The sequence below is a fragment of the Enoplosus armatus genome, chromosome 4 (genome assembly GCF_043641665.1).
Source record: "Enoplosus armatus isolate fEnoArm2 chromosome 4, fEnoArm2.hap1, whole genome shotgun sequence".
NCBI classification, from domain to species: domain Eukaryota; kingdom Metazoa; phylum Chordata; class Actinopteri; order Centrarchiformes; family Enoplosidae; genus Enoplosus; species Enoplosus armatus.
This window is the reverse complement of record NC_092183.1, coordinates 22132735-22159462: the sequence shown is the minus strand read 5'-3', so window position 1 is coordinate 22159462 and position 26728 is coordinate 22132735. Positions and strand designations below refer to the sequence as shown.

General features: G+C 44.1%; 1 protein-coding gene across 3 annotated transcripts in view; it reads left to right on the top strand.

Annotated features, from left to right (window-relative positions):
• nr6a1a (nuclear receptor subfamily 6, group A, member 1a) overlaps positions 1–26728 on the top strand; it is a 72823-nt gene that overhangs the window by 34994 nt on the left and 11101 nt on the right. Inside the window, exons 4-5 of one of the 3 annotated variants that reach the window (XM_070904785.1) lie at positions 6575–6602; positions 10536–10540. The exons of 1 other annotated variant lie outside the window; for it this stretch is intronic. In XM_070904785.1, the coding sequence (XP_070760886.1) occupies positions 6575–6602; positions 10536–10540 (33 nt within the window). Of the gene's footprint in view, positions 1–6574; positions 6617–10535; positions 10541–26728 lie in introns of all 3 variants that reach the window. One more of the 3 variants, XM_070904784.1, reaches the window with a different exon arrangement.

The following is a 26728-nucleotide window of genomic DNA, read 5'->3' as shown; positions in this document are numbered from 1 at the left end:
CGCAGCGCTCCACGCTCGGCAACAAGCTGCCACACAAGCTTTTTGTTCGGCCTCGACGAAAAATACTGCTCGGAGCGTCGACTGACTCCCAGTTGGACTGAGACAACCCCCCCCCTCCCCCCCAACCTGGATTGCACCATTGCTCGCCACATTTAGACCCGCACGGGTCTGCTTTCACCAGTTTTGGCAAAGTCGAGGCCTCAGTTTTCTGCTCTGTCTGACTTCCCCATGTTGTATTTTAGTGCAGCGGAATCACAAAATGCAGATTTGTTGTCGCCGGCATGCCTCTCTTTTTCTACCGTCCAACATTATGCTGGAGAAGTAGTTGTAGTATCTGGAGACAGCTTCTGGAGTCACCTGTGATGATAAAATGGTGCGGAATTGTTCAAGTCAGACTCCAGCTGGACTTATACATATTTTGGACTTGTCGTCGTTTCCAACATTGTCAGAATGGTTGTTTCATGCACGTATGCCCTTCATTGAACACGTGTTCCTTTTGGCTTTCAGGCAGCTTTGCAGCCGTTGGAAGCTAGAAGTTTTTAAAGTTCTGGTTAGGTGTCGGTTCAAAGCCACACTTTCATACATTTTTTTTTGTGCGGCCATGGCTCAAATTGCATCTCCTCCCTTAACACTCGACACCATGTCTTTGCATTAGCATGTTGTTGTGTATCGAACACGGCATCTCGGTAAAGGATCAGCCAATTATCCTGGCGGGCTTTCTCTAAAACATCTCTTTGTTGTGCTAATGCACTCTCCGTGATAGCATCGCCATCCATAACCTTCTCCGTGTGTACAGATAACCTGGAGGGGGTGGAGCGGTGTATGTAGGGCGCTGGGAGTTGGGGTGGTGGGGGGTCGGAAGGGGGTGTTGTTGCAGCATGTCCTGCAGCTGTGCCTCCGATGACAGGCCTGTCCTCAACCTGCCCTCAGCCAGACTAAACACAACGCACAACTTTACCTGCAGGGCTTCCTGCCGGCCCTCCCATCTGCACTTCCACTTGTCTTCCGACTTTGGCGGGGATGCGGTGCGCCATTTTGGGATCTCAGCGGCGCGTCTTTCTGCGGCACGAGCCACAGCGGCTCTCTGTTGAAGAACGATTGGTAGGAGGTTGGCTGCTTGCCGATGTGCACTGGCCTGACTGAACGCACTGAACCAGGTTTTTTTGTGCCCATAGCAGTTCTGAGGGAGTCATGCTTGGTCTTTCTGGGCCACGTGGAAACTAGGTCACTGTGCTGTGCTGTCAGTCGTGTCTCTCTCTTGTGGTGTGTGTGTACGATAAAACTGTAAAATAGGGCTTTTACATAAGGATGGGATGGGTTCCACAGATATGCAATATTGCTGTTGCAGAGATTCTCTCAAACTGCAGCACAACCCCCCCCCCCCACTACCACCACCATCCCCCACCCCCTCCCTGCGATGCCACACTGGGAGAGAACGAGATAGGAAGAAACAGAGAGGGGGAGAGAGAGAGAGATGAAATTCTCATCCTTGGTTCAGATCCCTAAGAACGCTTGGGAAGGCAGGATCTTATTATCACAGCAAATTTGCAATGTGCAGAGTGGAGGAGATTAGATGCGTCTTGCCTTTGAAGTGTATTTTCCGACCATTGTGCGATGGCAAATTCCATCAAGTGTTGGAGGGAGCCGCGATAAGAGGCACGGGTTATGAATGCTGCGGCATTAAAAGCCGTCATTTGAGCAACGAGATGAAACGCTCACAAACTCCTGCTAAATGAAAAAACATTTCCCCCTCATTTCAGCACCGTCATTCATAACTGTGTTGTGGGAAAGCCACAGATGCTAAAATACCAAGGTGCATTGGATGGCTCGAATAAGTATGTCAAAATATGTGGAATATGGATTATACTTAATGTAAATGACGGGGGCCTATAAATAGGGGACTCCCATTTATTTTCCTCTCCTTTTTTTAATATGTTCACCCAATGAGCCTCATTCAATTCAGCTCTGAATCAAATGATGCTCTATTAGATTGTTCAAGTAATTTCTCTTACACAAATTCTCATCTATAGAAATTAATAAAGCTTGATTGTGAAAACAGGATTTTTTTCCCCAGAAAACTGAGTTACAAACAAGATAAGAGGGGCTCAGATTTCCAGAGCAGACACGAAAGTGCTGCTGGACTTTGATCAGGCTGTCTCGGCGTGTACCTCCTCGGCTCTTTGACCTTCACTTTGAGTACTGCGGCTTCTCGGGGGTTGGGTGTTGGGATGGGGCCAGCGGGGATATGCGAGGGTTCCTCTCGGGGCCGGGGAGGCGCAGGGTGGGAGGACAATCCCGGGGGACCCAGCTGAGGAGTGACATCCCCGGCCTGGGCCTCAGATCCTGTTGCAGCTTCAGACCAAACACAAACAGCGCAGGGCTGCCGGAGGTGTCTCAACACGCCGGGATACGCACTGCGTCTACAGTTGGTCTACTTTGTCTTATTCCTCTTTGACATCAAAGAGCATTGCGGTCTAGGCGCGCAAAAATGCTGAACGAATCATTCGTTACATGATAATACACATGTTGTTCTCTTGAAATGTTCACTCTGTCTTTGGCTGTTAGTGCTCATTGGTGTGGGTCTTTTAGCTGCTGCACAGACTACATTTACATACACTTAAGTAATGTGGTTATTGTTGGTGTTCTGCAGCAATCTGATTTCTTCAAATTTGTGTAATCCAGAAGCCTCCTCTCTATTGTCAAGGGTTAGGGATAAGGGAAGCATGGATATATTTCTGCTGATTTCCTGGCCAGGTATATATGCTTAACAGGGTTTCTTATGGGGCTTTTTATGGGTGCACGTGAAAGACAAATACTTCAGAAACAAAGTATTGATTTGACAGCTGCGTGGAGGGACTGCATCTTAGTATTACAAATTCAGTTCAAATCACAAATGTGCTTTTAAAAAAAAAAAAAAAAAAAAAAAATTGTATTACTTTTTGCACTGCGCTCTAGAAGATTACTGCTAATCTCATCAATTTCCATCCCTATAATGGTGATCTAACTATCCCATTAAAACTATAACCACATGAGTGGCATTTACTTTGACGGACTTCTCATCAAACCTAAGCTTCTTATCGTGTCCGCCCACCAAAAATTAAGCGTCTCAGCTAGCCCAGCAACTTTACAAAAGTGACAGACGCAACTGTCGAATAACTGCTACTTATGTGCAGAAGAGGCAGGCAAAACAATTCCCATTATTCCACATTCCCATATTGACTAGCAGCCACATTTAGCATTCACAACCTGAGCAGATGAGTTATTATTACATCGCTGGTCCTGGCATAAAGTCACAAAACACTTGCCCTCATGTTCCTGTTGGGGTGCCATTAACAAAAGCAGCGGTGTAGTATGCATACTACGTATAGCATGTCATTAACTATATACAGCCCATATAAATTGGTGCTTGATCAATGCATTGCACAAATGGCAACTTCCATCGTTGTTGAAGTAAGAGTCAAGGCAAACCCACCCCCCCAAACACACCCCTCTTTAAGCCTAATCTTAAGGGAAGAATCATTTTCTAAATGAACACTACTGCACATTTAGTTTAAAAGTGAGAGCAGTTTGAGACCCAAATGTCTAACTCTGTTTTTGGGTCTGTCAAAGTGACCCCTGGGCAGTTCTTGTGAATTTTTTTTTTTTGTTTTGAGCCTGCACATGCTCACATTTTTTGACTCTCTCTTGTGTCCAAGGATGACAAACCATTTCTAGATACACCACTACAAAGGGTGACAATTCCACTGTGTTGCTTTCAAAAGCTCAAATTCCACAAAATCGAGCGAATGGTCAGGCCATTTAGGTGGAATGTTAGTATTGTCTATCTTACATGTACAGACACCAGTGTAACAGGCATACTGTCTTTATTTCTTTCTGTATCTCAGTGAGGATGGGTTGCAAAACCAGTTTCACTGTTGAATACTATTTGAAGTCCCCCATTTTCCCTTGTCAGGTGCATTCATGAAGTAATTCCACTTGTGCTAGTGGAACCCAATAGAAGCTTGATTAGCATCAACTTTGAACCACAATGAGACTTTTGTTTGTACCATGAAAAAAGTGCATGTGTTTTAATGTGCTGGTGAAAGCATTGTATGTATGCGGTGTGTCTAGACATTTTACTGTCAAAAAGGTGAACTCTGACCTCCCAGCAAACCTTTGTCTCGGCTAGTTACTTGGCGAGAAAAGCGTGGCATTGCATTGTTCCTTTGCTTACCTCGTAGCTGCAGTGAACAAATGTTGATGGAATGTCTGAAGAAATGTTGTTGGGGAGTGTAGAGCTGCACTACAGTGACACGCAAAGTGGAGCTGCTGCTGTCTCTCGGGAAAGTGTACAGAAGAGTGAGCACAATCCTTACTGCTAGATAATACATCTCATCGGTTACCTGGTCAAATGAAAACTCTCTCTTGTATGTGTTTTGGCTGGCATTCGTCAAGATAACTGGGTTTTAAGAGGAGACACGGTGATTGGCTCTTCAGTCAGATACTCTTTCTCAGACGCTCCCCACATGCCGCTGGTGAAATATTGAGTTGTTTTTTGGGGGAAGCCTTCCCACCGACCTCGGCTCGGGGTATTTTTAGACTACAGTCTCTAAGTGGAGGTCTGAGAAACAACACTTACTGGTTCACCACTGATCCCCCACCCTTCCCCTTCCCATTTTGCCTTGTCGTCTGTCTCCGGATCGGCCTGCGCGATCCCTTCAAGGATTGCCTAAAGTGTATCTCGGAGGATAAATGTAAAAATGATGCGTTTCCTCGGTCATGTGGAGTAAATACCGTCTGCATCATTGAAGGCTTCATGAACTGTTTTATATATGGAGGCTTAATGTCTCCACGCTGACAGCTAACCGATTCCTCCCAGGTGTTTCCATCTCTGCTTCCATATGGGTTCGTATGGAAGCATCGCTCCATCCTTCTGTTTTCTTGTTGAAGTGGAACTATAGCAACGCTGTGTGCACATTCGTGAGGGCCCCGCAGAATAATTCATTTGATGCTTTGATAAGTGATAATGGACCCGGTAAGGTATAATTCATATGCCCCAGATCTCTTTTAGAGAGTCTATGGCTTCCACAAAGTGTCCCACTACCTCCCTGAGTCCCCCCCCCCCCTCACCGTTCAAGACTCTCGTCTGGTTGAAGAGAGACCATTTATTATTTAAATCCCTCCATAATTCATCCATTCCCCACCAATACACCCTCCGTTGCTCGTTCCTCATCTAGTGCAAATTAGCATGAGCTCTGTATCCGTGCGCCGGCAAACCGAACGGAGAAAGTAAGCAAGCAGAAAGAGATAGCTGCGGCTCAGTCCAGCGGAGACGGCTCAGTGCTCGATTCCGCCGTCCTCTCCCTGTGATGTGATGCCGTGTGACATATTGAGTCTAATTTGTAGCCCAAAGAACCAAACAGCTGTGGCCTATTTTGTTTAGCTGTTGTTCTGGGTGATGTCACCATTTCTGCCTCGTAAGGCTGCCTCGCTCTCGGCGCTCGGTGTGAGGATGTCAGGAGCATTTCGCTAAGCTGCTGATGAGGAGGGCAGGGGTTGTGCAGCCTTTAGATTAATCGGATAAGTCAACCGAGGCTGTTAATATGCATTTTTTTTTTTAAGACATCTATTAACCAGTGTTAAATATTCACACATACCCCTTTTTTGCTATATTTGACGTGACTTATTCTTCATATAATGAATAATGGTTTAACAGACATTGCATGATGATGTTTTGGAGGGAGGAGATAGTACTACACTGTCTTGATTATAGAAGAATTCCTATTGCTGTTGGTATTTTAAAGGGTCGGTCTATGCAAATTATTAAAACACATATTGTCTCACTTTACCCCAGCGGTATCTAGCCATGCAGATGGTGATGTGTTGTGTTTTCGCCAAAGAAGTGGCTAGTAGTGTGAGCACCAGAGAGACAGTTCCATTCACTTCCATTTTATCGGTGTGGAGGCAGACATCTCAGAGACCTCAAAACTCAGACACATAAAACCAAAACTGTGGTAGGTGAAAATTGTTTGTAGTTTGACGACTTGAGTTAAGAGTATTTTTGCTCACAGGCACACACACACACACACACACACACACACACACACACAAAGAGCTTATATAAGCAGCCCAAACTGGACTTGTATTATGTGGATTTTTTTTTTTTTCATTTAAAGTAATAATTCTCATTCAGTCTTTTTTTTTGCATTTGTTTGACATTGGTAGGGACATGTCTCCATCCAAATCTATGCCCATGAATTTGGGTTAGTTGTGACTCAGGAACACCGCATACAACTCGCTCATGTACACGCTCCTTTCCAGGTGAGACTTCCGAAGTGCAAACAAAACTGATATTTCAGAATTTTGTAAATGAACTCTGGAACCACCTTCCTGACACAGATTTACCTGCGCCCATAGCGCAACACTGCTCTCAGAATGCATACCTGCTCCTTCCGGCAGCACAGGCCTCAGCATGTCAGGCCAAGTGTCTCGTACATAGACATAACATTACCAGTGAAGAAGGCCAGAGCCATCGCTGCTTCAGTGTCCTGACATTCCATCCTCTATTGGAGGATTTTGCTTTCTGTTTCCACAGATGCAATCAATGAAAGTAGCCTGGATAAGTGGAATACTCTGAGTTTTGATCATGTGAAGTGCTGTCTGATGATGCTGCCAAGATAGATTGATATACTGTAATGTGATGTTTTCCTACTGCTAGCAGCATTAACGCCACTACTAATGCTACATATTACTACCCACAAGTTGTGCAGAACAAAAACATGCATAGCGATGCACCTCGCGGACACACCTGAATAATGTTTGTGGAAAGAAAGTTGTCCAGAAACCTGTAGTTCACATTCTGTTCCACCTTTGGCATCGATCTCTGCCCAGTGACACATTTAGCAGACTGTGTTCCTTCTCCTTCGTTAGCTCGGTTGGTCACTTTGTGACATTAGCTTGGTTCAGACCGCTGACTCACCCACCTGCTCTGTGGACCTTTCATGCTTGTTGGGCAGGCTCATTTTCCTGCGATACAGGACATTTATTAACACACTCAATGCCGATATCTTTGTTATTCTTGACCTCTGTCATTTTCTCACTTGTTACATGCTATTATACTGTTTTAATATAGTACAACAGTTTCTTTTGTTGTGGGCATATAGAAAAGAATCCTTTACTTAGGTAAACGTTGCAATTCCTCATCGTAAAACGCTGTTTATTACAAGCATAATTTTACTGAAGTAGAAATACAGAAGTATTATCAGCAAAATACACCAAAAAATATCAAAAGTACTCAGGCAGAATGGCCCCTTTCAGAGAGTTATGTGATATTATTATTATTGACGCATCAACATGTAAATAGCTGGTTGAAGTGAAGCAAATTTGAACTATTTTGATTACTGATCACATCCTTCTTGTACAGAGGAATCTTGATCTTCAAAGTAACTACTAACTGTAGCTGTTAAATATATGTACTTGAGTAAAAAGTACAATATTTTGCCTTAAATGTATAACTTGAATAAATATGTGCAGTACTTGAGTGAATGTACTTCGTTCATTTCCACCACTGGTCATGTATACCACATCACTGGGTAGAACTACACTGTTGTTACTGCTGCAGCTATGCTACTTAGGCTATCACTGCTAATGCCACCACCACTTAAGAGTTCTGCTCTGTAAAACCCAGATCTTTCTCCAAACCTATTGTCCATTTTGTTACATGAAGCTTTGGGCTCAGTTCGGTGTCCTTGTTTGGGTAATTTCAAATGTATTTCATCAGGAAATGTGCCTAGTGGCAAGAGCGAAATAGATGGTGTCGCCAATCAGGTCTTAAAGATGCAAGTATAGGCTTGGTATCAGTTTTAGGCCAGTGCAGAAAACCTTTTTATTTAGTGGTTTTCATGAAAATAAATACTATTATATTCGCTACAGCAGAGAGATCTAGTTTAAAAGAGAGGTGTCCAGGATTCTCAGGCTCCTCGCAACCCAGCATCCAGACAGGTAAGGTTGGTGCACTGATTGTAATGTGTGATTAGCACGGTGATACAGGCTGTGGGCTACAGCATGGAGGCTTGTCAACATTCCTGTGTCTCACCTACTGCAGGGGCGAGTGCTCCTGGGTAAACCTGCCTCAGTGCTGTTTCCCCAATAATTCTCAGTGTTTGCTTTAATCCGCTTGAAGTGCAAGATGAGTGGGGTTTACTGCATTAGGAAATTTCACACAGTGTCAGGTAGGTGGTGAAATTATATTGATGCTCATATACAGCATATTACTCGGAGAGGGAAAATGTAACATATGGGTGTTCTATATGTTATGGTTGCTCTATAGTGGAAACGTTAAGAGTAAAGTGTGACTTTTTACCGGACAAGTACGACACATTGACATATTGATTTCTCATGTAATACCATATAACTAGCTTGAGAAGGCTTTTAAATTTGTTGTTTTAATAGCCTCCTCTGTGCTGTGGATTACACAGCAATAGCTATCTAAAATGAGCCAACATTAGCCACGGTAAGCTACTGGTCATACCAGACCAAGTAAGGCTGCAGCAGCAAAACCCCTGAGTGCATTGAATTGAATGAGGTTGCGACTGTTGCTTACGAGCTCAACCGTTCATTTGTAAGAGTAAGATTGTGTTATACCGCCTTTCAAAAGCTACACTTTTCTGGCTTTTATTAGTTGATCGATGAAGAACAATCCACAAGTGGATCAGTGATGAAAATAAACGATAGTTGCCGCCATAGAATTTGCTGCCATCATTATTTTAGTGTTAAAAGACCCAAATCTCCCACAGACAGACAAATCAAGAAATCTGAACATGTTTAATAGAGCTGGTAGGGAAGCAATATGCTGACATCCGCATTACACTTAATTACACGAATACTCTTGAATCTATTGCTGTTTGGCATGTAAAAACAGCAATGTATCCACAAAATGTAAAGTTTTAATATAATTTCATGACCTGGATGTGGCGTTCCTTTTACCTGCCGGCCCCCCCTAAACTAAGGTAAGGCAGAGCCCAAGTCAGTTACCTCTTTGTCTCCACACTGAAACCAGTGCAACTGGCCTCTCCTAGCGTCCCTGCCTCCCTGATTAGAGGTCTCCTCAGGGCGTAATGACAGAATTGTGTTCCTGTCAGTTCCTGCTGCTCAGAGTGGGCTAATAGTCATGTTAGCCCACGCAGCATGTCATTAGCTCTCCACCCGTAGCCCAATGAGGGGCAAGTCTGTCATTTCGAGGCTAAATCACAGGGCAGGCAGGCCGGAGATCAGAGTCACACCGGTGCTCTGAAGCTCCAGCGTTTCCACCCACCCTTCCTCGCTGCACTTAATATGCCCCGACTTACACATACTGTATTAACACGGAGGAATGGGCAAGGGGAGGCAAATGGAAGTCAAAGAGGGGATCTTTGATCGGCCGCCGATACAGAGATCATTCCATCAGAATCGTAATTTGAAACACACTGCTCATTTCTGACTGTGATTGGATGATTCATGGTTATCACTCGGATGATTAGCAGGCTCGCGTAGCATCTATCAGAACTCGGGCTAATCTGCTTTGATTATTAGCCTCTAAGCCTTCCTTCCATGCTGGGCTCGTCGAGCACTGAGTGATGAGAAATTACACTCTGCTCATGTTTGTATTAATCTATCTGTGCTTACTTGTCAGACTGATAATTGCGTCGCCCATACAGATCACCCCCTCAGGAATGTGTGTGTGTGGGGGGGGGGGGTTTGTTGTTTTTTCCAGCCTCACACATGCAAACATCACTTCACACGTGTGTGTGATATTGCAGTGTGTTAATCAGTTGTTGCGGTGTAAATACGTTAGTTTAATAATCAAGTTGTTTCCTCTCAAAACACAGTTCACATGTCTCTTACATTTGTTTGGACTGGCTTATGAGGCTTAAAAGTAAGTGTGTCAAACAAAATGAAAGTAATTATCTGTGCGACATGTTTCAAACCCCCCCCCACAAAACTGTTGACAGATTATCAGTCTGGACACAGTGACTACAGCCACAAGTAGAAATCTCCTCTCCGACTGGGTTAGATTAGTTTCAGGTGTTCAGTTTCTCACCCTGAGGGGGTGCCAGCCTGGCCTGGCTGCGTTGTTGTCAGCACCCATTGGCAGTAGCCACGCACACCATTAAATCTGAAACGTGCCTGCGTACCTCAGTACATATGCCGGTGTTGAAAATACAAGACTTTTGAGGGACGACGGTAACCCCGGACATCGTTTGGCATGAAAACCAGCAGCCTGTATGAAGCATGTGTTACATGTGTGCATGCCACATCGGAGCCATTTCAACCCCCTTTCTCCGCACAATAAAAACTTCTGCACATTTTACTGCTTATTGGTCACAGTGGGCTTTTAATACCAGCCACAACTTGCCCTGCAGCTGAAACTTCATGGGAAATAAGCTGAGTACGATATATTTAAAAAAAATTCAGGCCCGTGGCTCCGTAAGTAGATAAGAAGTGGATCCGTTTTTTGATCCACGTGAGCCAGATCTTAGCAAAGCTGTGGGTCGATCCTTGAGTCAGGGGGGGAATAGTGGTGGTGGTGGTGGTGGGGGCTGATAATTATGAGCGAGCGTGACCGTGTTATACAACACGCGCGTATCTTTGCTCTGCGCCATGACCTTCTCCGCCGAGATTTGCGTCCGCCTAACTTTGCCCTTTTAGTGGGGCATGTTGTGTAAGTGAAGGGGCACAACGTGAATAACATTGGTATTTGCGCAACAGCCTGTGCTGAGTGTGGAGCTAACTGGAGCAGGAGAATGGCGCTGTTCGGCGAGGTTCACGGCTGTTATTCCTACAGGCCATGAGCGTGAAAGGAGCTAATGCCATCTGACAGTTCTGGAGCAAGAAGAGGAGGGCTGGACAGAAAAGGAGGAGAGAGGGGGGGGTGTTAAGAGATAGAGTGGGATGGAGAGGGGGTGGGGGTGGTAGTATATGGGGGGGGTGTTGGATGAGAGAGAAATAGGGGATGAGCTAGATATGGACAAAGCAGGGATGAGGGATATGGGAGGGGAAGGGCTAAAGAGGCGATACTGTAGGGACCTCTATTGTTACCCGCTGTAGAAAATGGCCTCTGAGAGCCATCGCTTTTTATCAGAGTGACATATTAAAAGTTCAAATATTCCAACGTTTCTCCTCCCAAATAACACAGCTCAAGTCCGGAGCTCAAAGCAGGAGCGATCTTTTTTAGTCTTAGATATTCTATCAAATACTTATCAGCAGTGCAGATATCCAGACTCCCCTGTGTGTTCGCACTGTGGGGCAGATTCACTCACGGCTGCCATTTTGAAAATCTGTCTTTGAGGGAATTCCAGAAATGCTCTCAAAGCATGACACGCGCGCATTTCCGTCCAATGTTTCTCCAAGATTTTTTTTTTTGTGGCGGTGGGTGGGGTGGGGGGCACGGCCACGGGCCAGCCATGTTGATAACGAGAGCATTTCCATTTTGTGTCTTTCGAGTGGTGAGAAGAGTCGTACGACTTTTAGCGCTGACAGACCGACAAAAAGATAAGGGGAGAGGAAGAGCGGCGGCGGAGAGATAGACGGCAGACAGATGGAGGGGAAGAGGGAGTGGGAAGTGAGGTGGGATCCCACTGTAATTTGACAGGCTCCAGTCCCACTCAGGCTTAAGCAGCAGTTCCCTTGAAGGAGGCGTAGCAGACACCCTGCTGCCAACCTAACCTGTCATTAGCGACAGTGGCAGGGAAGACATGGAGATTCTGCGTCTTGTTGTCTCATCCTCCTTGAAAATGCACAATCGGGGAGGTGAGGCTTATGTCCAATTATGGCTTCGCGGCATGCGGATCTGTTGACTTCATGACACATCGACACATGGGAAGTATGAAAGTGTGCAGATTTATAAGCCTGCGTAACCAGCTGCACCAACACAAACTCCTTTGGGCTGTCATATCCAACACAAGATTTCATTGAAGATATTATGTCATACTTTGGCACGGTTCAATCATTATAACTGTTGACATTCAATTCAAATGAGCCGGAGAGGGGAAAACCCTTCCAGAGACACTGATAAACCTCCATCAGGTGCTGTGTGTAGAGGCTTTGGGTACACAAGGTTTGGGGTGGGGTCTAAAACCTGATTGTAGTGGTTTTTGTTTGGGCTTGTCTGCATTTATTTGATCCAACGCGAGGAGCTCCAACCCCCTTTTTTGAATAATTGCACGGCTAGTCTTACAAATATTTTGCACGGAGCTCGACCCGTTTTCTGTCTCCGAAATGGACGTGTAATGTTTTGCAACAAAAGCCCCACTTCTGTGTTTTGGAGAGCTGGAGCCCAAATCTGCAGTTTGATCCCGAATAGTCGGGGGCACCCACTGGAAGAGAAACCACTTCTGTTTGCAGAAAACCGAACAACATCAAAGGTGGTGTTGGTTGTTTGGCAGCAGATAAGACGATTAGGAGTCAGAGCCCCCCCAGCGCCCTCCATCATTAAAGCCGCTGGCCCACATCTATAGATTATAATGGCTGCTCTGCTGCCTCTCAGGTCGCACGTCGCCCCCCCTTTGATCAGCCTGTTGGTATTTGTGTGTGTGTGAACAAGTCAGCTCATGCCGCTGACTTCTCTTTGCTCTTTGACTGCTGACAAGAGAGCTCACCGGCGGCTCCATGTTTGTATGATACCGCCCTCTGGTGGGGAAGTGTGGTGCTACCATAAACACCCACCACCACCACCTTCTTATCATGTGATGGTGCTGCATTCATGACAGAGTGTTGTAGTTTTCACAGTCTGAAAACTGAGATGAAAATATGTACATGAGTACTTGAGCCCAGCTAGAGGAGTTAAAATAATTTAAGTTTTATATTGTGCACACATGGTGCATATTCCCCTGCTGTTAGACCACGTACTGATAAAGTCTTTGATATTTTTCATTTAGATTTGCATCCTATTTCTGTTTTTGTTTTTATGTATTTTGTAATGTAAAAACATACATTTGTGCAGCATTTCTGTTGTGTAAGACTCACATGTTTCCTTCTTGGAAGATTTCTTAAAAGCATGTCAGATTCTGTCAGGATGTTGCCGCTGTAGTTGTGGAAGTGCAAGGTCACTGTGAAAAGCTGTAAGGCAGCGGACGTCCCTCCTTTCTTCTCCTCAGCCCTTGTGACTAAGGCATGGTTCAACCTTTGACAGAACAGATGTATCAGCATCGTCCAGCTGCCGTGCTGTGTTCACAGACATGCCAAAAAATATGGAGAAACCCAGGCAGGGGAATGAGATGAGAATGGGTGATATTTCTCATATCAAGGTAGGAACCTTAAGGACGACAACATGAGAGAACTGTGAGGCAGAGGAGAGACGGGGACCTGGCCGACCTGAAACACAGCACATCTTGCGTGTGTGTCTGGATATTGTTGTTGCATGGCTTGTTTTTCTTCCCACTGTGGATGCATGGCCAAAATTATACCCTGATGTTGGACATTTACTGCTGAGTTTGGATCAACGCCAGGGTTTTGTCCCTCACGATCCCCAAGAGTGCGCATTTTTAGAGACGCCACTACTTAGTAGTACTTATATTCACTACTATTGCACAACAGGGAGAAATCCAATTTCAGTATTTCAGTTAATTTTTTTTTATATAACACTATATCCCAGAATAACTTGAGTGCAGTGAACGTCACAGCCTGGTGAGATGTGAGAGTGGAAGAGGATGCGAGGGGGGTGATGTTTCCTTCAATGTTAGTGATACAGGCCTTTTATTACAGCAGACACTGTGACATGTCATGGTAGGTCAAAATGTCTTGTCTGCGGGAAGATGATTACTATTACTAAAGTCACGGATGTCCAAACAAGTCCTTGGTGGTGTTATCGGAGTCAGCTACAGTGGTCAGCTTCATGTAAATGTGCCGGCAGTTTTATACGTCACTCTCATGTTTGAATAATCTTGCGAATCACTCCTCCATAAAGGTCATGGCACCAGTTAGAGTTGAGTGCTGTCACATTAACGGGAAGGCTATGGTGGCACAACGCCATAGGCAAAGAGGTACAATTAGTGTGTCCAGTCATACATTGAAATGCTTAATTATCACCTCTTAAAATCAGTTTAATAAAGAACCAAATACAGTGAATTTAGGCCATTTTCAGTTGCAGAGGATGACCTCATGTCAGCTCAGTCTATAAAACCAGGCTTGTTTTCTTCAAGAAGAATTTTTCAAATTTCATTCATGCCAACTTCTTACTATATGAATATCTAGCAACAGCAGACCCCCCCCCCCCCACCCCCCTCCCAATTTACTGCATGCCAGTTGGTGTTGGTAATTTCATTAATTGCAAATTTGTAAGGGAATTTGCACCATTTTAAAGTACAGCAGCAACTGAGGCGGGGCCTGTATTATTAGCTAATTTTGTCTCATGGGGGAGTGTCCTATGTCAAAATGGCAGATATTCCAAAGTTACGGTAGGTTTAATTCAATGTACCACAATGTAAATGATGCACAGAAAACCTGAGAACTGCTTTGCGGTTTTGGGAAGTACACCGTTTTACTTTCTTGCTGAGAGTCTGATTGAGGAGATCCATAAGATCCGATAATTCCTACCTCTCTGAGCAATTAAAAGCATGATGAATGGCTATTGAGGATGGCTTGTGTGAGTGGCTGTTTTTAGGGTCGCCTCAGTTTTATATGCCCTTTGGAAGTTCAGGCAGAGCAACAGCTGCATTGATCTGCCAGCCACCAGGGCTCCAAAAAAAATAAAAAAAATAAAAAGGCGAATGCATCTGCGGGAATGTCACGTGGATCATTGCTAATCTAATCTGCAGGAGTGGACGCAACCCCGGAAGCGCTGAGGTCAGCTCCCGTACGATCCCCGCGATCACCTCGAACAAACAAGACTCGTCACCAAGAGTCCCCGACAGAAGTCAGAGACCAGCGTGATGTACTGAGCGCATAGCCACTGACACTAGGACTGATAGGACGCGGTAAACAAAGTAATTATTAGGATTAGACATAAAAATAACTACGCAGCTAATTTAGTGGTTCCCAACCTCTCTGGTTTGTGACCCCCCTAAAACAAACCAATGTCTACTTTTGCCTCCCTATCACAGGCAATGGCCATAGTCTGGACATGAGTTGTGGCCAGTTTAGTTTTCGTCATTTCAAGGATTTTCAGAAGCCTGAAGAGGTACGTAAGATTAGACAAAAGTCAAACACATATATCATTTTATGTGAGAAAACTAGCTATTCATTTAGCTTTGGAGCATCTTATGACCCTTCAGGTTTATCTTGGGCCCCTTTGGAGGTTGGGAACCACTGAATTAATCTATCAATTGATTGACGGGGGGGGGGGGGTATTCAGTGACTTTTGATTAATTGATTAATCATTCTAAGGCATGTATCAGTTAGAAATACCAAACATGCCCTGGTTGCAGCTGATCAATTGCTTTTTTTTTCAGTTTCATATTATGATAAAACAAAATCAAAACATATTTCGAATGAAATAACTTTTTGCCGTCTTCTTGTGAATGCTGCTTTTTTTCTTCAGTTTTCTGAGAAAACCTAATCAATTCCCATAGGTGGAAAAAAATGTATTAGCAGTATATTTTCCTTTCTGACAAAGAAAATGTTTTTATTAAATATGGCTAGTAAGACAAAAAAAACGTTATTTAGCCTTTCTATCGGAGAGTGGCTACAAAATCAAATTGCATTCGACTCATGAAAATGAAAGTCTTCCTTGGAAAACCACGCACTTCGTGTGGTCTCATTCATCCAAATGTTTTGGCAAAGAAATGAATTTTCTCTTTCTCTGAGTGTTGCTCCTCCAACTTGGTCTCCTAAAGGAATTTGTTTCTGTTAGGAGAAATTCTTGAAAGTCTTGCTGGCCTTCAGGCAGGGTGAGGCAGCTGACTTCAGGTTTTGGCCCATAGGCCGACACCCAAAAGCTGTGGCAGAGAAAGAGGGGTCGGAACCCCCGTCATATCAGAGCTGCATGTCTACATTTTAGACATGCTCTCTCTGGCTCGGTTATATACAGTATATTCAGTTTAGGCAGCAGGACTTCAAGTGATTTTATCTGCAGAGGGATGGTGACGGTGTGGAGGTGCTTTGGAAAAGCTTATGACCCTTCTTTCAACATGAAACACTGATTGTTCTTCTTTGATACTCACGCTGCGGCCAGAATATATGTACTGTATGCATGTATGTATATTTGGAGGAGAACAGGAGCAGCGCGGCCTATTCCTGTTCTTCGTGCCGCTCTTTGTCTGAAGAGTGAAGAGGTTTGGCCTGTGTGACAGTGTGCAGAGGGGGGAGGGGAGCTCAAACAAAAGAAATGCCCTTTGTTACTCTAATGTTCAGGGAAAAGCAGGAAAACAAACCACGAAACGGCTCATTCGAGCTGACATTGAATCAAATTAGCATTTCAGCTAACAACTTTGGCTCGCGTAAAAGGGCTCTGCTGCGTGTGTGTCAGGAGCAGGAAAGTCCAGAACACAAGAACACAAACACTGTATCAGGAATGCTTGGGCTGCCTCAGGCTGATTTTAAGATCACATTTTCACTTTAAATATACTGTCAGAGGGACACAACGGCATGTTTTCAGGAGTTTGTTATGCCTTTTAACGTCACGTGTCAAATGACAAACTATTCTGTGAAGTCTGGCAATTAGTCAGTTTGAGATGATTGAAGTTTCATTTGTGTTGCTGAGGGCTGTCTGTCATTTACACAAAGCCACAGGAAACCTTTATATATCCTATTAGTTATAGAGGAAAGGGTATAAATTAGAGCCCGACCAGTATTGGATATTTGAAGCTGAAGTCAATATTGAGACTTAAAAATAATCCAATATCGATATATCAGCCAATATTCTGTTTGTTTGTTTTTTACATAAACTCAAAAGTTAAACATTTGTGACAACAGTCTCGTAATTTTCGTTTTTAACCCCCCCAACTCTAAAATCTGTTACTTTTTAATCCTACTGTTGGATGTTTGAACTTCGCCGTGCAGAATGATGTATGTGCAGAGTTTGATACTAGAAGGCTATTTTCTCTGCCCTCATTGAAAATCTTTTTTTTTTTTTTTTTTTTTTAAAGAAGCGGGGCCTACAGGCATGATTTGTGACATCACAAATAGTTTCTAATGAGCTAGAAGGATTTAAATGTGGAAATAATACATATCACACACATTACTGTTCCACGCAGACTGTTTATATGTTTTAATACATGTCTGGAGGGGATCTTTTAAAGAGTTGTGACAAAGATGTAGAATGAGTAGGATAATTCAGTTAAAAATGAATTTCACAGTGCTCCCCGGTGGACTAAATGACCTCTAACATATATTTTGTATCGATATTTCTGCAATTTCTTTTTTCATTTAACAAAAGAAGCCATAGCCCTGAAATATTAAATGTTATGGAAATGGAAAATGGAAAAATTATTCTTTTTAAAATGGTAGCTTTTGTTTCTGTATTAAACTCTCCCACAGTTGCAATATGGTGTAGGATTTTAATTAGAAAACCACATTCAACAATGGTTTGAGTGTGATTGAGTGCAATCTAACCACAATTGAAATAGCATGACGTCTAAGGCAATGAAATATGTTTTGTATTCACCAAGAAAAGGGATCTAAAACGTGTCATTTTAGAGAGCCTATCCCTATGTGACGCAGAAGAGGTTGTATTAGCATTGTAGCATTGAAAGCGTCCGATGGGTGTACCGACACTATGTCCTACATGTCCTGACGAGTGGCCCCAGCCTCAGGCCCAGTCTCAGGGAGCGCCTCTCCACATGACAGCAGATAACCCGCAGAGCGTCGGCGCTGTTCTGGCTCCAATTGACTTCAAGGTTAAAGGCAACATGGCTGATTATGCCGTTCATCTTCGCCGCACTGGAGGAAAGGTGTTAAGGTCAAGGGTGACATATGGCTGCCCACCCCCCTCCTCCTCCCTGCACAGCTCAGGTTTGATTCCCTATTAGTATCAACAAGCAAGGTTATGCCATTCGGACTGATAATAAGTCAACAAACATTCAGGTTATTTATTGTAAAAAGGGAAAAAAAAAAGTGAAGAAAACTTTTTATTCATCGCGTTCAAATAAATGTCACGAAAATTGCATACCCCGCTGGGTTTCCCATCTCAGAATAAACTTTTGAAAAAGGAATGTAATGATGAATAAAAAGCTGGTTATGCTATGAGAACTTCTGTCGTAAAGATTTATGCTTGAAGAACACCCTTCAAAATCTAAATCTAAGTAGGTTTAGGTCAGTTTACTCTCTCTGCAAAGAATATTAATGCTCAAATAAGCATGTAAACACGTATTCCATTACAACACCTTGGCCAAGTCCTTCCTATAAGCCCTGCCTTTGACACAGTGACATATGGTAGCAGACTCTTATGGTATTAGTGTAAAGTAAACTGGGAGACGGCAAGACTACCTTTGATCACACCAACAGGTTACGCATGTTGTCGTATTTCTACCTGCTTACCAACTTGTGTGGCGCGACAGCTCGGCTGCCATTTCTGTGAATCCTCGCGAAGCCCCGCGGCACACCTCAGTCCCCTCTCCGCCTGCATGCATTCACATGAGCTATCTCCCTGTGTTGCATTTAAATGTGAAAAGCTTCTTATATGTGACTTAGTGCGGCCGGGTCATTAGCATTCACATGGGGGGTTGGGCCCCTGGTGGGGTGGGGTGGGGTGCTGCTGCCGTGAGAGTGAACAAGTGGTATTAGCAGGGTGGAGCTGTGGAGAGGGTGGGCCTGGGGACTTGCTCGGTGATCAGGACAGGCCTGGCCACTGTAGTGTGAGGTGAGGGTCAGGGAGAGAGGAGGCTGCTGGGTACACAGAGCATCAGGTTGGGCAGAGTACAGTTTAGGGTGTGGCACACTGGTGAAACACTGGATGCTTCTCACTATGTTCCCCTAGCCAGGACACTGGAGGGGATGAAGGAAGAGAACCCACTGGATGGTAAGATATTTCTACAGCTCTCATAGGTTTAAGGCAGGTTACCATGGTGCCAAGATGTGGGCTGAATCTTGGCCAGAAATTTTTTGAAATGCAGCTTTCCCACAAGATGAATGTCAATTGGATGGCCAGGTCAACGGTGCAAGTAGGTAACAGGAGAAGGACTGCTAGAACCTTGTGTTTACAGAGGCTGGGTTTTGTTTGTGTGCTTTTTTCGCCCCAATGCTATTGGCGATATGATACCCGAGTTTCAACGCTATACCAAAACAAAACTAGTTACCTTACAAAGGGCACTGTAAACAAAACGACAAAGGATACCAAAAGAAGCTGAAGTTCTCAATGTGGTAAAAGTCGTCTAAATGAAAGCAGGCCCACGAGAACGTAGTCTAAATAGAATACAGTCTAAAGTAGGCAGATTGACACCAGGAACTATTTGATCAAAGAATAAGTCAATTATAGTATGAATCTAACCAGACATTTGTGTGTGCCGTAGACACCTTTCGGTCAGTACAAAGAAGGTATCGGTTGTTCAGTACCCAGCCCTAGCTTCTGTAGGATGTAGAGGCTCATACTTCACTCAGAATTGCTTTGACACGTTTACGTTCACGGCTGGTTTAAAATTCAAATTCAACAAATGTATCTGTGGCAAATATTTTCTCAAAAGCACCAAAAGTGATGTCTTCACATAGCTTATTCTGTTCGACAAACAACGAAAAACTGAAAGGTATTCTTTTAACATCGGAGAACTCATAACAAGCGAAGCATTTTTCTTGTCTTTTCAATACAACAATTGCTTCTTTTTTTTCCTTCTTTGCATTATTTATTAGACTTTATTGAATCATTTATAGTAGGGAAATGGACACAAAACATTTGTATGGAGGGGGCGACATGCAATGAAAGTCCCAGCTAGAATCAAACAAGGGATATTGCAGTTATATGGTAGGCCATTTAAACCGGTAGGCCACCAGGATTCCCAATTAATTTTCAGTTGACCCACTAAATGACTGATTATCACATCTTGGCACTATTATGAAATGATGAAGCTAAATCTATACCTTGCGCTGCATCATTTACGTTCATTTCAATGTGTCCGGTTACCAGCATTACATGAACCGGGGTCCATGAAACATCAGTGTTGGCAAATATCCTTGACATTGCATTGGCTGACGGAGGTCTGTGTTTCATGTTGGGTGTATGAAACATTGTGGGCGCCCATGTTGGACCACTGGAGCACACACAGCTTTAGCTGGGAATATCCGACTTCCAACTGCGGATTTGAATGCAGCGTTAGTCCCATATGGGAGGTTGTCTAGGAACAGAGAGTGGTCCCTTCAAAAGGATCCACCTCAGCGCTCCTCTCGGTCTCAATCTCATTGGCCCCCAGGTCCTCTGGCTTTCCAATGTGCTCAGTTTGTAACCAGGCAAGCGGTGAAACTTTAGCTTTAACCTTCATCCCCGTTGCACTAAGAGCTTCAATTAGTTAATGTCTGTGTGTTTTGTCAGCTTGAATCTGTGTTTATGCTTGGGCATGCACTTTGGTCCTCCTCAGAAGTGCCAGAGGCATGGTTGAGGGGAGGGGAGGCTAATTTGGGTGAGGGCCAGGGGGGAGGGGGGAGCAGTATTGTTGAACGGCAGCGAAAATAGGACTATCAGTTCCACTCAGATAACCCCTAGCTGTCATTGGACCTCAAGCCAAGCCATGACCCCGGGGCCTGAACTCTGCTGGTCACGTGACCAGGCAGTAAAGTGACCAGTGGTGTTGCTCGGCTCTGGCAGTGGTCAGAGAGGGGCAGGCTGTCGAGGAAAGAGGTTGCTGGGAAAGAGACAAGAGAGGCAGAGAAAGAAAAGAGAGTCATGAGGCGACCAGGCCTGGTGGCTTTTCTTTAGCCGAGTCTATGCGTGAATGGGGTCCAGGCAAACTGGGAGAAGCATGAAATGGATACATGGGAAGGTAAGACAGGCTAAGCAGAGAAGGCTATTGCTTTCTTTTAATGGGCCATACTTAAACTCACCATAAATATTTGTGAATGGGAGATGAGAGCTGTTTGTCATTAAGCAGAGAATGTATTTGAACTGCATTCTGGTGACTTAATATTTCCCTTTTTGTGCTTTTATTGTTTGATTGAGGAGGCTAATTTCTAGTTTCTTTTTTTTTTTCTTGTTGTATGTCAAACATATCCAACCAGTTTCTGCAGTAGGATAGTTAAGAAACAATATAAAAAAACAACATAGTATGTTAGTGAGAAAAGCCTGATTAGTTCCGGATACATGCTGCTCTCAACATCCTCCTTGCAGTTTCAGTGAACAAATGCTATATTGCCTTTCAGATTTGTGCCACATTTGATAGGATTAGCCCTTTATGCTGCGAGTTGCTAATGATTCTCAGAGCCGGGCTAATGAGCGGAGGAGATGTTTTCTGGCTCTTTTCACAGGGCTCCCTTGCGATCGATGCCTTCAAGTGCTTTGTTTATGTGTGTGTGTGTTTATGACGTATTTCGGCGTGGTGTGGTGGGTTGCACAGCGCGCCTCCATATGTATTGATCTTTGGTATGTGGCTGTGGGTTTTGTACACAGTCAGCAGCGCTGATATGATGGAGGATCACTCTGCTGGCCAGTCAGTGCGACCCCAAAATTGAGAGTACTTTCACATGTTGTTAACTTCTTTTCCCTTTCTTTGCTTCTTTCTTGTTGTTGTTTTTTTTTTCTTTTCATGCTGTTGAATTGTAGTAGCTTCACACTTTTTACAGATGTGTGACTGCTAAGTGGTGAACCTTCCTTGAACTTTGTTGACGATGCTCTCCCCAAATTGCTTTTAGCTCGTCGCTCTTTTGTTGCCTCATTTGGCTGTTTATGTGAATTATCTTAAGTGCCAGAATAACATAACCTTCTTTTGGCAGTTTTCACACGACACCCCACCTAGAGAAGCCTCCCATCCCACCCACCCCCCCCTTGAATTGCAGGAATTTGGAATGTGACCCTTTTTCACTCTTTAAGATATAGTCCACATGGCAAAGCAAAGTGACTCACAACAAAGTGTCCTGGACTCGCTGCTGCGTGCCCTTTTTGATAAGTGCTTATCTCGCTGTGTTTATTGATCGCGCAGCTCACGCAAATCTTTTTTTTTTGGTCGTAACTTGCTAATCCTCGACGCAAAATCTGCGCCCAGGGAGTTTAAAGAGACAATCAAAGAATTTCTGATAGTGTGTCCTTCACTTGATGCTTTCCTTCAAGGACTTTCGGTGTAGCATGTGGAGGAACCATGTTACTGTATTCGTCCCCTCCCCCTTTGTGTTAATCCCCCCAGCCGGCAGCCATGATGGTTGTGCTCCAGCTGAGGGAGGGTTAATTCTACACTTCCACTGCTATAACTCACGACATCGCCTTCGTTCTGCGGGGAGCCCTTCTGTTTTGATGTTGCTCCGTATTTTAGAGAGGGTGTATTAATTCAGAAGACTCGAAGCACAAGAGGTAAACAGAGAGAGAGAGAGAGAGAGAGAGAGAGAGAGAGGGGGTGAGAGGTTGTTTATGTTGATGTAGATGCAGGGGACAGAAGCTGTGTGAAGATCAATAGTAACAATGGGGGGAGGTCAGCAGGGAATCCTGTGAGTCTGTAATGCTTGCCTATAAATAGCCAGTGGCAGAGGCTGCTCGTTGCAGCAACGTACGCTCCTTTTTTCCTAATTTCACTAAAACATCTCCCTGGCCCATCATGTTTCAGACCTTTGCCTTTCAAGGGTTTGTTATTTCAACCACCCTGTCCCCCTCCCCCCTCCAGCACATACACACAGGATGAAACTTATCTGATGTGCTGCGCATGTAGTTTTTTGGTGTCTGTTCAACAGAAGATGCTCAGCTGAGGCATGGCTAGCTCCGTTTTTTTTTAATGGTGGACATTTTACAGTATTTTGGTCCTTCCTGCATGGGAAATATCAGTGGGAGTTTATCCTGCTGGCTCTGCAGTCTCTGGGAAGCCCACCCCCCCTTCTCCTCCTGTTGATAAAGGGGGAGACTCAACATTCATTAACAGCACTTTTATATGTGTGTGTATATCACAAGGCCTGGGCTATAAAACGCACCACATGGTTCATATCAGCGTGCGCTGACCCGACGTTAAAAAAGGGAGCTCAGGGTCAAACCTGTTTCCACTGTCTCTCTATGTGGTTTCATGTTCTGCAAATGAAAGGAAAGAAGGGACAGGGCACAGGCCTAAAAAGCAATGTCTAACATGCCCCCCCCTTCTTTATGTTAGTGTAAAAGAAGAACATGTAGCACACAACATTTATGGCACTAGTAGAACACTAATTGAAGTGAAGGGTTGCTAAGCATGTGCCAAACTCAGAAGAATATTCAGTAGCGCATGACGACATTAGAAGTAAGATTAATTATTAACAGATGTAAATGAACCAACATAAAAAAATTAAAAGAAAACAACACATACGAAAATGGTTTAATGCCAGTTTCACCTGTTACTGGCAGCTCTGATCATTGTCAAAAAATACTGATATTTTTGGTCAAAAGCCTGTTGAAATTCACCAAACAAAAAACGTTTCTTTTCATTTATAGTCAGTTTAATAAGAAGTGCTGGGGATTGAACTTTAATACTTCATGGTAATTACCTTAATGTGAAGTAAGTATCGAAAACATTGAATGTCTGGTCAGATTCATTATCTTTTATTTTATTTGTAAAACTGAACATTTGAGAACAACTTTTATTTACTTTTTTTCTCAAAGTAAGGTATAGGGGAAAAAAAGGAATTGGCTGTGAGGACTGATGTATTAGCATTAGCAAAACATGTTCAAGAGATACCCAGTCCTATTAATGATCTAGGTTGTGATATTATGGATAGTTACTAATAACTACTTACTTCTCCACATGCGGACATACATTTAACAACAACATTTAAATGATCTTTTCAGATGCGAACAAAGCTGAGACAGTGAGGCAGACTCCTACAGTCGAGGCCTTTTCCCACATTATTTAACAAAGTGGCATCACATGTGGCTGCCATTAGCATGCCATTAATATGTAGCTTATCTTTGGTGGGGTATTACTCAATGCTAATGATTTAGCCTTTAAGCCTGGGTGTATATTATCAAGACAGCAATGTCAACAGGTCGCCATTGTCTCGTGGATGGGCCCAATCTGCAACTGCATGCACATAACTTTAAAGATTAGCATCACAGTGTGGGCTGTCAGGAATGCTGGATCTGAGTCATACTGGGTCTTCAGATGTGTGTCCATGTACATACCAGTCATAGTCTGGGGGGAGGGCGGGGTGCGCTCCCCTCCTTCACCCCCAGGTAGGAGAGATAAGTTTCAGAGGAGAAGAGATATGAGGAGGGGGAAAGGGGAAGAAGAAAGGCAGAGAGAGAGAGAGAAGGAGGGAGGGAGGGTGACAGCAGCGGAAAAGTACAGCAGATTCCTTCAACCCCCGCTCCCTGTCTCAGCTGGGCTCGATTGTGATGGAAAGCCCGAGACAAAAACCTGAAGGGAAAGCCCCTTCAGCGGCAGGCCTTGTTGCTCTGTCAGCCCCTCAAAAGGGGGCTGCTTTACACCATGCGCCAGCCATTGTCTGTGCGCGCGGCGTGGACAATGGGGAGATTTGGCCGCGATACGTCTCTGTTGTCAGCATGATGCGGCCCACGGAGGGTCAAAGAGATGGCGGAACCTGGGTTTGAACGGGCACCTTCCCGTAGGGGGGCATGGACGAGTCAAGCAGCAGCAGTATTCTGTGAGAGATAAAATGACTATCGCTTGTAGTTCCACGTGACGCACATCTCACTCAGTCAGCTGGGTTACAGTGAACATGTGCTGGGACGTGTTGGGAGCAGTGGGGGAATGGGAGTGCTGTTTGTCTTTGCCATTGACGGGGGCTTAAAATGCTCGGCTTGCATTTCCTGGTTTGCGTTAAAGTTTGGAATGAAACCCAGGCTGACCCCTGGGGAAACAATGCAGCCTTTAATGGGCCTTGGGGGGAAGGGGGGTTCCTGCACCCAGGACTAGAGAGAGAAGCAGAGGGTGGAGTTCAAGATGAAGCAGTGCTTTTATAACTCTTTATTGTCACTTCTCCTTTTTTATGACCAGGCAATAAATTTGCAATCGGAATATTTCTTCATTTAACTGCTCTTTAACCAAAAATGCAGAATGTTCCAATCTCATTCTTACTTAATTACATTTTCTTCCCGGTGAAACCATCTAACATTAACCTCTCAATTTAGCAACAAACCAGATTTAAAAAACGTGACATTCTTTACAACTCACATGCTTGCAGACTTCGCTCGCATGTAGGACATACAGGATCAAGATCTACCATAAGCCATGCATTTACAGAAAAAGTGGTCAAAAGGGGGAGGCAACAGAGCCCGAGATATCCTGACTTTTAGTCCCATAATGCAACTAATGGCATCTTCTGTTAGGCCCCTCCTCCCAGCCTGGTAATCGCCCCACATCTTTCAAACGCCTCTTCCCCAAGTTTGTTAAAAATGTCTGGTCTTAGACAAGCTGAGATGACCTGACATCATCATTATTTTCTCAGACGTAAAGTTCTGTCATCGAGTCTTACTCCACATGACTAGTAACCTTCATGTGTAAAAATCGATGGAATATCCCGGCATTAGTTGATTGCTGACCATGTAACTCTCTCATTTTTTAAATAGTTGATCAGACATGGCCTGTTTTTACGACTTGGGCCAGTTCAGCAAAAAAACAAAACAAAAAACTAAACTAAAGGTTTGTCTCTAAAGATTTCTACATCCGGTCCCAATACAACAGAGGTGGAATTTCCCTTATAAACTAAAATAATACATTTTAAAAAAACTACAACAGCAATGTGTCCAGAAACATGTTCTTGATGCATTTTTTTGTGTGTCTCAGTCACCGCGTTGAATGCCTGAAGAGTTCTGCCACATGTTAGAAATGTTAGCAGGCAGCCAGGAAGCTTCTTCAGCACAGTGAAATCCTTGAGGTGAATGTCATGAATATTTAACTGTCATCGACAGGCTGGAGGAGGAGGAGGAGGAGTCATAGGACGTGACGATCCGAGATCAAGTGTGTGAAGGCGTGAATCAGCCTGTTTTATATGGTGGCCATGCACTTGAAAGACAGGGTGATAGATTTGGCAAATAAGCCTGAGTGAAGGCAACTAATAGCCATTGTGTTTTTACCCCATTGAAGGAAGTCAGGCGTTTCACATAGGGTGGCCAGTGAAATATATGGTTTTAATGTGTTCTCTGGGTGGGGGAGCACATGTGGGGGGGCCCCCGACAAATGGCTGGTTGAGGAGGTGGCCGTCATTTATTTGATCCCCCTCATGTTTTATGGTTCCTTCATATGGCCTCACGCTAGGCCCTGCTTATACAGCAACATTGTGCCTAAGTGTAGGGGCGATTGCGGCACAGTGACAGCTAGTTTTCAGTTTGCTGGGCCTTTCCTCCCAGGCTTCGCAGAGGTGTCGCGCTGGTTTCATGCAGAAGTTTAGTGGCGGGAAAGCCCTTTATGGAGACTCGATCGATGTATCGATAGATTAGACTCTCATCTTCTTGGTCATGTTATCCAGGAAGGGTCTGATGATCAAAATTAGCCTAATAGTTTGATTATTTTTTGGAGGACCACCCCTCCTTTAAAGGGTTAAAAAGGTTTATAAAAGTAGAAAATGAGCCAACATGTCACTGAGTTATAAATTGAAAGTAAGACAAAGATGTTACCTCTGTAAACACAGAGATACATGTTCGTGAATACAGGCGGCATACTATACTGAACATTGTTGCTGTCCTGGGAAAACCATGTATCTCCAAAAGTTAAAGTTTTCAAGAAAGGCAACC